Source organism: Plectropomus leopardus, chromosome 22 (assembly GCF_008729295.1).
Source record: "Plectropomus leopardus isolate mb chromosome 22, YSFRI_Pleo_2.0, whole genome shotgun sequence".
Taxonomy (NCBI): domain Eukaryota; kingdom Metazoa; phylum Chordata; class Actinopteri; order Perciformes; family Serranidae; genus Plectropomus; species Plectropomus leopardus.
Window position 1 is genome coordinate 21,071,245 of NC_056484.1, and position 17,418 is coordinate 21,088,662.

The 17,418-nt window shown below is 41.2% G+C and overlaps 1 protein-coding gene across 3 annotated transcripts in view; it reads left to right on the plus strand.

The window, feature by feature from the left end:
• The window catches only part of kcnc2 (potassium voltage-gated channel, Shaw-related subfamily, member 2), a 103,802-nt gene extending 91,467 nt beyond the window's left edge, over positions 1–12,335 (plus strand). The window contains exons 3-5 of one of the 3 annotated variants that reach the window (XM_042511271.1): positions 1,111–1,281; positions 9,440–9,535; positions 10,966–12,335. In XM_042511271.1, the coding sequence (XP_042367205.1) occupies positions 1,111–1,281; positions 9,440–9,501 (233 nt within the window). In that variant the 3' untranslated portion in view covers positions 9,502–9,535; positions 10,966–12,335. Of the gene's footprint in view, positions 1–1,110; positions 1,282–8,408 lie in introns of all 3 variants that reach the window. The other 2 variants (XM_042511269.1, XM_042511270.1) reach the window with 2 other exon arrangements.
• Positions 12,336–17,418: the final 5,083 nt, after the last annotated feature.

Below are 17,418 nucleotides of genomic sequence, written 5' to 3' on the forward strand. Positions count from 1 at the left end.
CACACTCTGTTTGTTTATGAGGTCTGAGAACCTTATATTTACAGTAATGACATAGAATAATTCATGTCTCAGCTGAATGCACAAACAGAATCAATCTGGTTTTAGTCGCCTATGTGATTTCCTTTGAGGTCATTTGAAATACACGGGCTGCAAGGTTACTTTCTCCTCCAGTGTCCTTTAGATTGTATCATGCTTCATCTTTAAATGTGAAAGGCTCCTTAAACATGTTCTGTGTGCTCATTTAAGTCACACAGGAGAGTTCTTATAGTTTTGAATTTTTTATTTTGTTTTCAATTCAATTCAATTTTTCAGTTTTCAGAGTGGGTTTACTATTTTTAGTTTAGTTTTTATTGTTTAAAAAAATATTTCATTTTTAGTAGTTTCAGTGTTAGTTTAAGGTTTTTTTTTAAGTACAGTATATGGGTGGTATTTGTCAGGGGCAAATTTAAGAAGTTTGGAAAAGGTAACATAATACAAGCACAACACTTTGTGGAGGTGGTTGACTCAAAGTCACGTAAACGTGTCAATAGCCTAACCCTAAACCTAAACCCACATCTGACCAAATTGTCCAATTGACCTAAAGACTAGAACTGAAGACATTTTTTTTTTTTTGTATTTTTGTTTGTTGTAATTTAGTTAGTTTTGTGAGTACTGAATTTAATTTTCAGTTACTTTTCTTTTTTTCTACTGTCCAGTTTTTTTCAGTGAACTAAAATGTTTACTCATCCCTAGTTTTAGTGTTTAGTTTAGTTAAATAGATTTGAAAAATGTGGCTTTTCGAGTCGCCTGAAATACCATCTCATGCGAGCATAAAAACTTTTTTGCGATAAATGGGAGTTTTATCAAAACTGACATGGTTCCATTAGGCATATTTTATACTCGCAATTTCAATTTGTGCAGTTTGAGGGTCAATGGAGACCCGCCTATTGACACATGAGAAAAATTATTATGTATTTCTCGGTCACTGGAGCTCCACACACTGCCTGACCTTTGTCCTGCATGCAAGCAGCAATTGTACCTGTTTGAAAAAAGAAGGGTAAAAAAGAAGAGCAAAAAAAGCCCAGCTGGAATATTTCCGTTATCGAGCCAGGCCTGTTTCTTTTGTCACAGTTCTGTCAGCAGACTGCAGTGGGGGCAGTGACCTGACCATGTCTCCAGAGGAGAGGGTCCCCATGCGAAGGTCCAGCACCCGAGAACATGACCGCCGGAGTGGGGGGACGTGTTTCCTGCTCGCTGCTAGTGACTACACCTGCCCTGCAGACGGAGGGATGCGAAAAACAGGTAACTGCATTTGCCATTCAGTTGCCGTCAATATCATTTCATTAAACATTTTAAATGAGTATTTTAAAAATGGATAAGGGTATCAGTCTCTTGAAAAAAGTAGGGTTTTTTAAAACCAGACAATATTTTCTTGTCTTAAAGAATCATTGTGAAATCCACGCTTGCTATTGTGCATTAATACTGATTCATGTTTCATTCATTAGTCATCAGTTATAAATCTGGGTTAGGATTCATCTCAGAGGGATTTCCTGTGACCACTGTGTTCATTTTAAGTATGTGTGGAAGATTCTCTGAATAAATTGAATAACCAGTCAAAGCGTTAATATTTCAGATATGTTTTACCATAAAAACAGAGATGTCAAAGCTCAACATGTTTTTAAAAAATCAGTCAGAACCCTCATCAGCTGATCCGTATCCTTAGTGACGGGGACACCGACATCCCTGGATGGGGAAGGCAGTTTGTCTAGTCAGCTCAGGTAACGTAACCTGTGGATCTGCTGCTGTGACCACACAGCATTACTTTTTTGGCAATTCTGAGGGACAACAGTGTCCATGCATCTGACTCAGAACTGTTGCTTTCTTCACAATTTATTCATGTTTCCTTGTTGCCTGGAAACACTTGAATAAATTTCTGACCCTGCCTGTCTTTTTTGGCTGTTGCCAGGTTCATTGCCCATTTACCAATCCCAAAGAAACTACCCGGGTTCATCATCTGCATCAATCATCTGCCCCTAAGGTGATGATTCACCAGCAGATGTTTTGGATAGCTCACAATCGTAGGAATTAAAATGGTTAAAGTGAAAGATTTTAATCTCATCAACTCATAAATTTGACTTCTTCATTTGTAACACTTGAAAAGGTGAGCATTTGCTGCTACTAAAAAACATTTGAGGTAATCACCAGTTAACTCAATGAATTAATTCAATTTAGATCAGAAAATGTAGCCCCCTATTTTTATCTAATATATTAGACCTGTTACTCTTTTATGGTAATAAAGCTGGGGAAGGCAAAAATCTGGAAAAGGCAAAAAAATGGCAGAATTTCAAAATACATCCTCCTCCTGCAGTTCCCCCCTCTTTATTCCAAGCCCCTCCCACAATACGACCATGGGAATATAGTTGGGCTTCATACAGTTAGCCAATAGTTCCTATGTATTGACCTATTTATTTTTATGTCATCGTAGGTCTTCACACAGTTTAGCCACTCCTTGCCCTACATGCTCTCTTTCATTTAATAAGTCAAGATAGCAAAACACCCAGTACCAGGGGTCACAGGTCGCTGGCGGCCAGCACTAGCGCCAGTTCTCACCAGTGTAAAGGCAGCAACATAAAGTTTGCTGATCTGGTGCAGAGTCCGGACTGTTCACTGTCCCAACTCTGGAGTTTACACTGATTGGATTCTGGTTACTGTAGCTGCTGACTGGGAGTCTGTCTCTGGGTCTGCTGCCAGCTCTTCCTGGCGAGGTGGTCTGTGAAGGCCATAGACTGTATTTAAAGATGGACAACATGCCCCCATATACCCCCACTATGATGAACCAAGATTAAAGTATCTGAGATACAAGCCTTTCCATCTTGCGATGGTGATGTCATTGAGATCCAGAGTCTACACACTAGCGATATCTGCAGTGGGGGAGTTCGCGCCAAAACACCTGTCCAACCAATCCTGGGCAGCCCCATTGAATGCAAGCCCACTGATTGGCACACACAGCTGTCAATCATGCCAGAAAATCCCATTTTTGTAGAAGTCATTGAAATCCAACTTATCTGGGAAAAAAAAGAACAAACATCAAGGTGATGAGAACAACCCTCAGTGACAGAAACCATCTTTAGGTAATATTTATTTGGTTGTACTTTGAGTTTTTAGTTTGGCCTTTTTTTCCAATTCATCAACATGGAGGGGCGAGCTTTATGACCTATGCTGCAGGCAAACACCAGGGGGCAATCAAGATTGAAAAGCTACACTTTGGGGAAACTCTCATATTGTCCATCTTTAGAAACGATTTATATACAGTATATATATATATATACATACACACACATGGTTTTAGCTGGATTTTCTAGCCTGAAAACAGAGCTAAGAGAAAGTGCAGATATCTAATGTTCTCCTGGTAGTAACCTTCAAGGCTGAAAAATGCAGAAGTACAAAAAACTGCAGTTCCTCTAATTGCCACTTAAGGCTGGCCAAAACAGAGTCAATTCCCTTAGACCCCCATGGTAAAATGCCCAAATTTATACCAGAAATAAACATGTTTACAGCCTGGGACAAAAAAAATGTTTTCTATAGCTAATTTCATAACAATGTATGGTGGGAGATTTTTTTCTTAAAATAACTAACCCATTTACATTTAATCAAGGCCCAAAGTATATATTTATAGGTGTGGACACTTGCACGTCCAAATATGGTAACCTCTGGTTCCGAAAAAAAGCAAGATGGCGATGGCTGAAATGCTGAGCTCCTGGCCTCAAAACAGCAGTCCATACACTGATGGGTGAAGTCCCAGTAGCTTCATCATTATCATTATTCACACAGTCTCTAGTGTTCTCTTACTCCACTAGAATAACAAAATGCTCAAATTTATTGTTTTCACATTGACACCAAAATGAAACTGCCTACCCCAGCTTAAAGCCTTAAAATGCTATAAAACCAAGTAAAACAAGGCAAGGTCATGCAATTCCAAGCCCTTCAAACTACTCCCTGATCATTAAATTTTATATATCAATGAAGAAGTCAATATGCCCGAGTCAAACATTATGTGTTGACCACGGCTCTGGTTGCAGCACCACGATGAGCTGATCCTTGTTTCTGATTGGACAATGTTGAAACTTTCCTAGCAAAGTTCACTAAGCGTGAAGCTTGACTCAATATTTAAACAATACACATTGTTTCCAATAAGAAATACCAATGGACAATGTCTGATTTGTCCCGATGATGTGCCTATCGGTCATGGCCTTCAGTGTTTCAGAGGTGTATCAGTAGAAAGCTCAGACAGGGCTTGACCTTCCAAACACTTTGACCCAAAGCTAAAGGTCATCAGGATGTTCACATCTGCCGAATTACCAGAAAGTCCCGTCACTGTTCCATTTCAAAGGCAAAAAAGGTCATGAAGTAAAATGTGTAAATGGAGGAGCTTATACAGTGGAATTGAGGCCACGCTGAAGCTCATTTGACAGCCAATATTTCCGCCTCTTTTTGACCACACTAAAATAATATTCAGACAGACCTTAAGCATGTTTGTTTAATAAATTCCCCTATTTTATCTCAAGCATCTTGAGGCATTAATGTAGTGTAAATCTGTGCTGTAATGTCGAAGCAGTAAGCCTTGGCTAATTGCCTTCTATCAGAAATTAACTGCCTCTCGTGGAGGTTCACTAAATGTCCTGCTCTCAGTGTAATTGCTCTATAGCCTCATAGAGCAAACAGTGCTCACTGTATAGCAAGCAAATCAATGCTTTTATACCATTAGAGCGTAAATTGAAGATTTTTTTAAATTAAATTTCAGCTCCTGTTTTTTAAGTTTTCTAATGGAATAATACATCATTCTGGTTTACTTGATATTGTAGGTTAGAATTAAAACAATTTCCAACCTGTTTATTTAGCTAAACTAGCAAATAAACCACTGCGCATGTGGTCCAGATCCTCTCAGGAGCACATCATGGTGGTCTCTTTCCCAGCACATCGCCAGTCATGTTTTTTTCAATGTAGGCAGCCTAGCAGCTGTACCTTCGCCTCTTCCTCCTCAGCCGACGGTTGCAGTCACCGCCATGCTGATACATAAAACATGGGGTCCTTTCTAGTCCCTGCTACTTGTTGGCATCGACCCAGGCTGCCTTTTGTTCTGCCTGCTGGGCTGGTTCTGAAACAGCCCTGGTTTAATGTAAACCCTTCATACTGGATGAAACAAATGGTGTTGTATGCAGTATGTTAATGAGGCCATGTTTCCATTAGCTGTTCCTCATCAGTGTTTACGCCAGCTGATTGGCATGCTCCATTAATTATCTGGTTGCTTTGGCTTGCTTGTTTCTTTTTGCACCAGCGTGCACCACATGCTGCATTTATAGTTTGAGCTGTTGTAAAGTGTGAATCTGTACTGATGATTAAAGTATTTTGATATATTATTAATATATATGACTGTTACATATATTTGAACTACATACCTCAGTTATAGAAACAGATTATACAAGCATGCCTAAAAGTATTATCATTTATTGGTAACATTTAGAGTCTTTAAATAATCTCTTGTTTGTAAAAAATACTAATAACGATGCCATGAGGTGAATGACTACTGATGTATGTGTCTATTCTTCAACACTACTAGTTAGGCATTAACTATATCGCATATTTGAATCAAAGGTTTCCACACTTAACTCTGGCAGACTGGAAATTTAATCACGCTGGCATTTCTGAAAGGCAGAGTTATGGTACGGTTACACATGAGCGAAATTTACCCCTGCAAATATTCACATCCAAAATTCGCTACCAGTGGCAAAGCAAATTCATCTTCATGAGAGGAATAGCTGCTGTGAGTGAAAACAAACTTTTAGACCCAGCGGTTTAGTTTCACTTTCAATGCGCACAATGTTCTGCTGCTCAGTCTGCACCCAGAGTACATGCTGTGGTCAGAGACTGTGGAGTAAGTATGTCTGTTTTTGTAAGCCAACAAGCTGACATTAGCTAGCAAGCTAGCTTTCTGTGTCTGTCCCAGTGGGCACTGCCCACATTCAGTATGAATATCACCATGGCAGGCAATGGTTACTTGCCTGCATTCGCTCATGTGTAACCCTTGCAGTTGAGGGTGAAGCAATCTAATTGGCTGAGTGAATGAGTGGATCCAGGGAACCACTGTGGCAACAGAGAAATTGGTCAAAATAGAAATGAAGGTGATTTCATTTTTTCCATTTTCCATTCATAGTCATGACATTCATTGTGTTGGGAAATTAGCATGTTAGCTAACTAGCTTAGCTATTTATAGGCAAGTATGGCTACCATGAAGTCCAGCTAAACAAAATGGCAAAATGTTAGTGCAGCTTATGTCAAATCACATCAAACAGTAGGCTAATCACAAGCCACCAAATGGGGAATTATTCTGTCATTCAGATACTGGGAATTTCAACAGCCCACTACAGAGGAATCAACAAACTGGAGGCAAAATATCTGCAAAGCCAAAACAGATGACAGCTTCCTTTTAATAAAAAACAATATGACCCCTAAGCCAATCAAATCAGATATAAGTGGCAAGACTGTATTCGTTAATTTTAGGTTCCACTTGTTTATGAGCTATACGTGACACAATAAGAAAACTTTACCTTTACCTTATCCGGTGTAACTGCATGGCTAGTAATCTCTAGAAATCAGAAACTCATATAAGTATATAGAAACGAAAGGCATTGGTACAAGATCATGAATGTATTAGGAGACCTGGATACAGCATTTGCGAAGGGTCCCCATTCACATGCCACAGAAGCTGTATTTCTGACATTACCTGGATGGTCAGAGCTGCTTCGACATCATTGGGCCCCTGGAGCAGGCACACCAGAGACTTCCGGCGGCCAAACTGGCTATCTCTGGTTTAGTGCTCCGCTAACTTGAATGTGGCACTTGTAGACTTTCCATATGTAACGGACTGAATGGATCACATCCTGATAATGGAAAAGTCATTTCGTGGGAGTCGTAACGCAAAAAAATATCCAGACATCCCTTTCCCAATGTAAGTCAATGGGAAAATGTATATTTTTGGCCCAGTGGCATCATGATATAAACCCATAAGCTGTAATTCCAGCGTGTGGCCACTACAAAAATTGGCTTCAAAGACTGGTTTACGTCCTTGGCTCCTGCACAAGATTTTGGCATTCTGGTTTAGATTTGTAGTCTGTAGTCCAAGTAGTATTGATCAATCACATATAAGCATCATTGGCTGAAATACAATCTCTAAATCTCTTGCCTATTATCTAACAACAATTTATCAATTTGTTAGCTTAGTTTTTTTTTTTTTTTTTTTTCATTTTTAATCATAGCTTTGTATAGAGATAGTCAAAATGACTGCACAGATGAGGAAGCCCAGATATCTGCTGGCTGCAACGGATCCCCCAAAATATTGGCGCTTGCTCACAGAGGCTTATTGTCGTCAGACCAATAGCCAATGCTTCCGAGGTTGCACTGTTAGCAATGGGGGTGTCTTTGAATAATGAATGCTCCTAAGATGGAATAACGGGAGGATTTTCCATCCTACTCTGCCAACATTGCATGAATGCAGCATTAAGCCAGTAGCCATGCTGTTTTATGGATTTGGTCTAATGTCACAAAATCTCATCACTGCTGCAAGGGTAGATAACAATACAGCTCTAACTGCAGACACCTTTTCACTGCCACAGTAAGAATAGCATAGATTTAACTAATCACATTAATGATGGATCCATTCCATCCAGGTGTGCTAGTGAGCACATGATTTTTCTGTGAATGGAACCACGTAAAGTTAAACTGAACTGACTAAAATTAACATTGGATTTTATTGGAATGTAACAGCCAGCATTGTTTGCTGTGCAGTCATTCTCGGTTTGTTGACATTTTTGCTGAATGATGAGTGAGTCATAGCTTGAGTCAGACTTACAACTAGAGGGCTGATGCAGACGATTTTTCCTGCACGGCTGCTCATGGTTCCAGTCAAATTAAGTCACCTTCTTTGGCAGCAAAGAGTAAAAAAGCTAACTGTTCTTGTGCTATCCATTTCTTTAAGGTTGCCTCTAATTTATTCCTAATCCCAATATGATGGTACAATTCCTAGCCAGAAAACTGTGGTTCTTTGGCTCGCCCGTTGAGGATGTACCCAGCCAAAGAGGTTACTTCTTCCTCTGGAGCAGCTCCGGCTGAAAACATTTGCCTATTTAAGACTCCAATCTGCCTCCCAGTCATTGTCAGGAAATGTGCTGTGCATGCACTCACCATACAGTATGTTACTGTTGCTCTGTCTCACTCCTGTCTCCTGTCCTGTCTCGGTTCACTCGGCTGGCTCGGACTCGGATCGTTGCCTGCCCGCGTGCCTGCCTGCCTGCCTGTGTGTGTTCATGTCCTGTTCCTGCACCACCACCTCCACCACCACCACCACCACCTCTCTGTCGCGCCCTCATCTGAAGGCTATGAGAAATCCCGGAGCTTAAACAACATAGCGGGCATGGCTGGTAACGCCCTGAGGTTGTCTCCCGTGACCTCGCCCTACGGATCGCCCTGCCCGCTGCGGCGCTCTCGCTCCCCTATCCCCTCCATCCTGTGAGATGTGCAGCCCCGGGCCACTTTGGTCCAAACCAGCCCACATCCTTCCCCCGAAACACTCCACCTCCCTTTGGTATTCTATCTGAACTCTGTTCTATATATTGTGACTAGTGGATAAGTACTTAACTTTGTAGCTAAGACTAATGTTAGTGGCTTGGGCAACCTGAGCAACCCTTTTCCTTGAAGTTCGATGTGCTTAGCTAACATCCTTAAAATCAGTTCCCCTGTGTGTCTTGGAGTTCCCTTTAGTTCGATATTGTGAGACTTGCAATAAAAAGAACTCTGACTGGTGGCTTTAGAGTTAGCAGCCATAACATTTAATAAAGGACACATGAATAATCAGGGATATTAGATGTTGCTATATTTAGATACCTTGAAAAAGACGTGCTTCCAAAAAAAGAAAGAGAGATGTCACTTCATTTTAACCTCACACAACTGTGACTTTGTCTTTGGTTTGCTACTTTATTTTTGGGACGGAGACGGAAGGATTTCAGGACTATGTCTCGACTCACACAAGCACACGTCTGTCACTCTTCACCCACTGCTGGGCCTGCTCATGTTTTTGCATGGCTCATCCTGTAACCATCGTCTGCAGACAGCGAAGAGCTCATGGAAACATACATTTGAGGGAGTATTTTTTTTAATGTATTATTTTGGGGTTTAGATGGGGGTTCACTCAACTTGTGTCTCATTTTGCCATCAGCTTCACCAACAATCCACCCAGGAGACTGAAAACCCCAAACACCAGCCGGGTGTTCGTTTCTCTCTGCATGTGGGTTTCTTCTCACCTGTCTGCTGCTATTTCCGATTAACTTTCTCCCCACCTCTTTTGTGTTTTGTTTTCTTTGATGGAGTGCCACCAAAGCTGTTGTGTCTCTGGTTGTTCTGCTCACAGATAACTGCAAAGAGGTTGTCTTTACTGGTTTCACACAAGCAGAGAGCAGCGTTCTATCTTAATGGCTTGAGGGGAAGGCACCGTCATAGTGGAAAGGTAACCTTCTGAACAGGTGTGAGGGTCAGGTTGCAGTGTGGAACCCTCTCACCCCTTTGGTCCTGAATTAAGTTTGTGTTTTTGTGTGTTTGTTCTAAAAATGGGGGTTATTCAATAATCCTAAAAGGAAATAACTGTATGTGGTTGCAGGTAAACATGCACTCTTGATAGCACTTTTAAAGGTGCTGCTTGTAGTATTTTAATCAATGGATCAATGGAAATGACCACATGATATTGAGACCTACATATAATTAGGCAAAAAAAAAAGCATTTTGCATCACTTGCCACCAGATTTGGTTGGATATTTGCACATTTTAACTCCAAGAGCAGATTTGTTTGCTGCATAAAAAACCCTGATACACAACTTTTTCTGTTTGCTTTGTTAAATCACACAGTTTCACTATATATCAGCCATCACCAAGGGCTATGAACCGCTCTCAAATCCCCAAACCACTAACCTGAATTCCCTTACAAGAGATCTCACATCAGATCTCAGAGTTTCCCACACATCATTTGTTTGTGGCAGCCTACCACGATTTAAAAATCTGCCACCATGTATTATTTTTAGTTTTCATTAGAAGCATTATTGGAGTGTACATACCGTTCAGATATTCATTGCTCCACACTCTCGGAATGCAGAGCGTACCCTGGGCACACATGGAGCAGCAGAACATTTGATGCAGTGAAAGTGAAACTTAACTTCATTCTGCTGCGTCTAAAAGTTTTAATTCACTCACAGCAGCTGTTTCCCTCATTTAACAATCTGATCTAATCCATTTTCTAACCAGGGAGTCACAAACTGCTGTTGAAGGAAAAACAAGCACTCATGGAGAGTTCTGCCTTTGCTGCATTTACAGATCCGCAAAAAAAATCTGAAATTAGAGATGACACAGAAATAAATGACGGGACCCACACAAAGAAAGTTTGCTTTCAGGCCATCCATTGTCAGCTACCGCACCACCAACACTCTAATTCTGTGGGAAACACTGAGATCTGATATTAAACTGAAGCAGCCTTTGCTTTGTTATCCATCCATTCACTATATTTCATAAACTGCCTGTGTGCACCAACAGGTGTAAGACAGCACACACAACCATGCAGCGACGTGCCTCACCCATCCCTACAGTATGTCTATACCAGTAGCAGATGGTTGCTTAGCAACTGGCTCACAGCTAGATGCATCTTACACATAGCTCGGCAAAAAGTCAAACAATTAAAAAAAGGAGCTCTTGCAAACATTTCTCTCTGTCTGTCTGCACGCCGAATTACTGAATCACCCCCCACTGCAATATACGACCACGCTTTTTCTAACGAACAGCACCATCGATGTGTACCATGTTGTCATTTTTGGTGCATGGTTCTGAAATGATGCTCATCAAAGACAGAATATGCATTTCTGATATTTAGAGATGTGTTTATATTTTATTTAGACGATTCAATTCCTATTTGAATGACGCTGGGATAAGTCATCAGTGTGTGGACCTATTGCAGTGGGAGGACCCCCATTTGGAGCCATAAGGCCACTCCTACGAGACAATATGGACGAGGAGGCACGCAGAGACTATTGACAGACAGCCGCCCAAGCCAGTGGCTCAGCGCGCAGGAACAGAAGATACAAATGTAATCCGGGAAGGACTTTAACAAGCATTTACCTTTTCTTCAGTTCTCTTTTAGTTTTCCTGTTTTGTGGAGAAAAAAAAGGAAACTGGACATGTCCTTAAAAGAGACTCCTGTATAGATATCGCTCCTGTAAATAAGACGACGACACAGCACATCTGGGCCAAGCGGCTCCATCCATGCATCTGTCTTTTGATGGCGAGTCAGGTAACAAGGCCACGCCGTGACACTCACTTTTCTTGCTGTGGTATCCCTCCTCGCAATAAGTGTATTAAGATGTATCAGTTGAGGCACTTTGTGTTCTAAAAATGGAGTGTATTCATATATGAACTTCTACATACAGTATATACAGTATAGAGAGACAAACGTGCTAAGTTGAATCAATGTTGGTCATCTCTGCTTTTGTTTCCCTTGGTAATTTTCAGTAGGTTAATTGCTCTGCCGTGTGTTAATGTGTGTGTGTGTGTGTATCCGTAAACACCAGGGTTAAGATCTGCAGTTTGAAAGGCCAGGTCAGAGTGGATGTGATGCTGTCACTCTTCCAGTTAGGTTTTAGCACAAACACGAATGAGACAGAGTTCCCCTGTGATGCAGTCGCCGTTATAGAAGCCCCGCCCCCCTCCTGCCAAGCACAGAAACATGCAACTACCCTGCGTTTGTGCTGCAGATTTTTCTACTCTCACAAACCAAACCACTGAACGATTCCTCAGAACTCCTGGTGGCTAAACAAACAAACAAACAAAAAAAACTGCATAACTTGATTCTTCCAAACTTTTCCCCTGTGTGGGGGTGGAGCAAAAGTGTAGCAGAAGTTTACCAAGTTATAAAGCAGGACTTCTAGAACGGCTATATCTGCGCAGTAGCAACCCCTGTGAACCCCAAACAATCAGATCGGATTTGCAATAAGCACCCGAAAACAAAACGCGCCGTCCACACTGTGATTTCAGATTTAAAACAACAAGGAAACAAAGAAAGCTGATAGAGAGGGACTGGCAGGTGGCACAACTCAGTTGTGACCTGCACAGTTGTTGGCTAGCCGTCACCCTGTACCCACAATCCTCCTCGTGTAGTACACACGCTGCTTTACTCTTTGAATTGACAAAGGGGTACCGTTCTTTGTGTATTTTTTGGATGATGTTGTAACTTGAGGAAAAAAAAAAAAGGTGTTTATTTTTTTGACTCCAGAACATGTATTTTTGTGTCTTACTGTTGAGTACATTGCTCTTACCTGTAAAAGTCATGGTAGTCCGATGCTGTGCTTCTCCATCGTGTCCTCAAACTGTCAGGCTTTTTGATCCGAGTTCATGTTTTGTATGTTTTACTGTGAGGAAAAAAAAATCTAGTTTGAAGTCTGTGTTTGTGGAGCCTTTTGTTGGCATTCTAAAGTGCATGCTGAAAAAAAAACCCATTATGTCAAATTGTAAAAAAACAAAAAAAGAAAAAAAGAGATGACATACTGTATATCACGTTCAAAACAATGTGTATAGAGTGAAGGTAAATGCTATGTGAGAGATTCACATAAACTATTTATCTTTTAACCGATTGTTTTTTTCTTTGCTCCGTCTGACATGTTTTCTTCCTGATGGTGCTTTACTGTGAGACATCACTAGCCTGCATACAGCATGGTCATGGTTAACACTTTATTTTTTCTGTCCTAAATTTTTGAATATATTTCCAATATGTTTTCTGGAATTCTATAATGTAGTACAATTTTTGACAAACCTGTCAGACAGTTATTTAAGTTTACTTTATCTCTAAGACCCTAAAGCCCCTTTCCTACAACACAAAAAAATCCACTATGACAATCGCCATTCACGTCCAGTTCGAATGAGTCTTCAGTATTCACCGGTATTTATCGGCTCCAGCTCCAAACAGCGCACCACAGCACCCAGATTAAGGTGCTAATTTTAGCCCCTTAACGGTCGTGATGCAAAGATGCGCCACTACTAAATACTGTCAGTCTCAAAGATCGACCCAAATTAGTCAGCACCAAGTTTGAAAGAGAAACTGAATAAGTACAGGGGTGATCACACCGAGACGAAAGTGACAGCGACAAGCAGTGCGACTCCGCGCCTTGAGCTGAAAAATTAGAAATATGTTTTTATGCACCTAAAAACCTCCAGAAAAACACAATGCGCAGAGAGGAGCGCCAGACAGGTGCGCTGTTCCAAAGCAAAACAATGATTTTGTTGGCAATGCTTTTCTAGCTATAAAAAAGAAGTTTTCACAGACCTCCATGCTGCTTTCTACTGTTTACTAACCTGTTTTCACATAACGCTGAACGTGACACAACAAAATACACATAAAAGCAGACTTGTCTGCTGCAGAGCCATGTACACAGCTTTGCTCTACTGGCAATGGAAAAGGATTCTATAGCCTTTTTTTTAGCAAATTTACCCACACTTAAAAGACCCATGTTCACAGGCTAATTTTGTTGGGAAAGGGTATTAGTTGCATATTAAGCCACCAGTTTGGTTTTAGTATAAAACTTGGTGCTTTGACCCTGGTGTACTGATTTGCAGATCTACTTCATATTGCATTTATCATAGAACATGTAATTTATTACATAAGTCAAATTGTTAAATGGCTTGCTTTGCATGTCCAGCTGACCTTTGTTGGATTTAGTACAAGAAAGATACAGGTGCCCTAGCAATTAAACAAAATAGTGTTCATCAGTCCTGTCCAGTTGAACACTTTCCAAACAGCGTGTTAGCTGAACCGGCTGGAAGACGAGAAGCTGTATCTCTGGTTGATCTATTTTCTGCCTGTAAAGGTTTGAGGTCTCTTTACTAAATCTTGCAACCCCTCCAACTACCCCTACTCTCTGACCACCTCCTGTTATGAATCTGACCACTCCCTGTGATCTTTTGAAGATCCGTCCTGCTCATCCAGCAAAGCATACCCGACACAGAAAGCCACAACAGATTTTTTAAAAATTTAAATAAGTGCAAATTCAAGTACTGGATGTGTTATACGGTTATGGGCGGTGTCGTTACCCATAGCAACAGATGCAAAGCAGATGCTGGAGCATCAGGCATCAGAGCAACAAAGAATTTCTTTTATTGATGAGATGTTATGGATTAGGGATGAAAACTTCAAGTAAATATATGTAATATATGTACTTGAGCATTCAACTTCACACAATGACAGCTGATTCTGACTGTGATCACAGCCGTAGCTGACAGCAGAATGTCATTCAGTAAAATGTACCACGTCTCAGTGGGGGGTGCTGATAGTAGCTGCACTTTATCACTGACTGTAATGACACAGGTGTGTATTAACCCTCGCATCACACAGCTGTAAATGTCATCTCCCAGTGAGAGTGAAAAGCAAACAAATCATTTGCTGCCTAAAAAAGGAGCTGCATTTGTCTGGCGGCCGGCTGAGATAATGGCGAGCCGGCGCCCTCCTCTCCCACTTCCTGTGCACCGTGTTCATTCTTCAACTCACGTCCAGCAATCAGCAGCACTCGGTGCACTGTATCTCTGACACATCCCAACTATCTTTACTCCCGTCGCCATGGAAACAGCTACAGACGTGCCAAAGAGATGTAAACAGCCAGAGCTGGGAGTCTGTTTTTCAGGACAGGACCCCCCCACCCCCTCGCTCTCTTGCTCTTTTCCTTTTCTTCCCCTTCCTCCAACCACCCACCCTCCACCTCTCAGCCTGGGGAGGGGGTGCGGTGGACCATACCAGCTGCTGAAACACCCAAAATACCAAACTCTTGACATGAATATTACATTAGAGGCTTTTTTAAACTTATTGGTTTTCACTCAGGAAAACACAGGACAGACATATTCCATCATGACATGTATAAATGTGCACTGCAGGTCCAATATTTCACCTGAGTCTTTAGACACATCTCCAGAAAGATCTGAAAATAATCTTTAATCTTTAGACAGCGTTTGTCTCATGAAGTTTGATTGGCAGCAGCACTCTAATCAGTGCATTTATTACAGCAGGGGTCGGCAAGCTTTTTTATATGATGCTCTATTTTTAAATGCCTTGCTCCTCAAAATGCTCCATAAAAACTTAAGCTGCGTCCTCACTTTTTTGTTGTTTGGGGGTTTGGTGGTAAATTTCATTCACATCCACACTGAACACAGTCTCCAGTAAAAATGTTTGAATTGTACATTTCTGCAAATCATGGATACGTTATAGATAGATAGATATACTTTATTGATCTCAAAACTGAGAAATTGGGGATATATTTGTGCATTATTTTGCAGCCGATATGCTGCAAAATAATGCACAAATATTTATGTTTCTCAGCTGTGCTTTGGTGAAGATGTGATTAGATTTACTCACAAACAATGCTTAATTATAATTAGGAAAAGATTATGGTTTGGCTTTGAATATTCAGACTTGGACATGCAGCAGTGTTGTTGAAAACCACCCAGCTTCCATAGTTTAAATGCTTTTTAGCAGCTTTCTGGTTTTCTGTAGCTCAAATGTCACTTAAAAAACGCTATGAGTTAGTGAAAAACACCTCAGTTCCATGGCTCAAACATTACCAAGAAACGCAGACATTCTGTGGCTCAAATGTCACTTAGTCACACAGTATTGCGTTAGTGAAAACCAAACAGGTTCTCTGGCTCAAATGTCTCTTATAATTGCTGCAATGTGATCGTGAAAAACACCCAGTCTCCGTGGCCCAAACGTCGCATTGAAACACTGTGAAGTGTCAGTGAAAAACACCCAGGTGCTGTGGCTAAAACGCCACACAGACACGCTGCAATGTTTCAGTGAAAAACACACTAGTTCTGTGGCTCAAACACCCTTTAGAAACACTGCAATGTGTTGCCAGATTTTTTGGCCCAAATGCTGCTGAAAAATGCTGTAAAGTGTTGCTGAAAACAAAAAATAGTTCTGTAACTCAAAAATATCCAGAGCTACTATCATGTCAACCTGGTTGGTAGTTTTAAAATGTTGTAATCAAATGCAGGGTTTTCCTAAAAATGTATTATGACCCCATAGAAATGTGTGGTGGTGTAATTATCTGCAGAGACTCTGCCCACTGCCCTGTTTTTTTTTCCTTTTTTTGATGACAAAATTGCAATGCCACCAACTAACTTTGATATCCTTTGATCCCAGCATGCAACAGTAGTAGTCCACACTTTTTTTTATCCCTGAATGGAACACATAGTTTGGTGATTGCCATTTCCAAAAACTTTTCACTTCTAAATACTCCTACAAGATTCTCGCTGCAGTACTGGACTCTGGTCGTTATAGCTTTAAGAAGTGCCAGTGCTACAAAACGGTGAAAAAAATAATTATGAATATGAATGGAGACACTCATGATAAACTATTTGCTAACACAGGGGTGCCATTTCAAGATGTTTTGCTAAAAGCACACCCGACACTGACGATTATCAGCCTCTGTATATTTACCCACACTGTATGAACGTAAGCAAGACGCCGCTCTGAAGCTGTCACACTGCTGCGTGGCATTTAAATCCTGATTAGTGTCATGTAATGAGGCCGGCGCGGTGTACGAGGGCACAGTGAGTCAGGCGCTAGAGTGGGGGCTCCGCTTACAGGCTTTGTTGCAGGTGCGTACTCAAAAACGCTTTAAATTACTCACATGCTGACATGGAGCCCCTTATTGACAGCCACGAGGGCAGCGTGTAGTGGCGTGCGTTAAGTGCCAGGACACACAAGGGCCGCAAATACCAGCGTCAGCTCTGGGAGACAATAAAAAAATACTAGTAACTGAAAAAAACACAGAAGCGCAGAGATGAGTGAGGATTGTGCTGTAAAAACACTCCATCTGCAGCAGGAAGTGAATCCACACAGGAAAGCGGCCCTTCAGCCATCCTGTCCTCCACTTCACTGCTCTAAGTATGTGGGATAGCATGTGTCCTCCTCCAGAGCTTTGACTTTCCAGCCTTTATTTAGCTGCAGGGAGAGGGATGGGTGCAGGCACTGCTATGCAAATGTTCCCCTCAGCTACATTAACCCTTTGAAACCTGGATCATCATCACTTTTCTTGAGCTGCATTCACACGTCTTTCACAAGTTTTTAAACCTGTGAACCCTGAGAATATTGGTTTGATCCCTTTCACAAAATATGGGGGTTAAAACGTCAGTGAGCCACTCGGCAACAAATGTCCCGCAAATTGCAGGACATTTTTTCACATTTTAAAAAAATNCCTGAGAATATTGGTTTGATCCCTTTCACAAAATATGGGGGTTAAAACGTCAGTGAGCCACTCGGCAACAAATGTCCCGCAAATTGCAGGACATTTTTTCACATTTTAAAAAAAT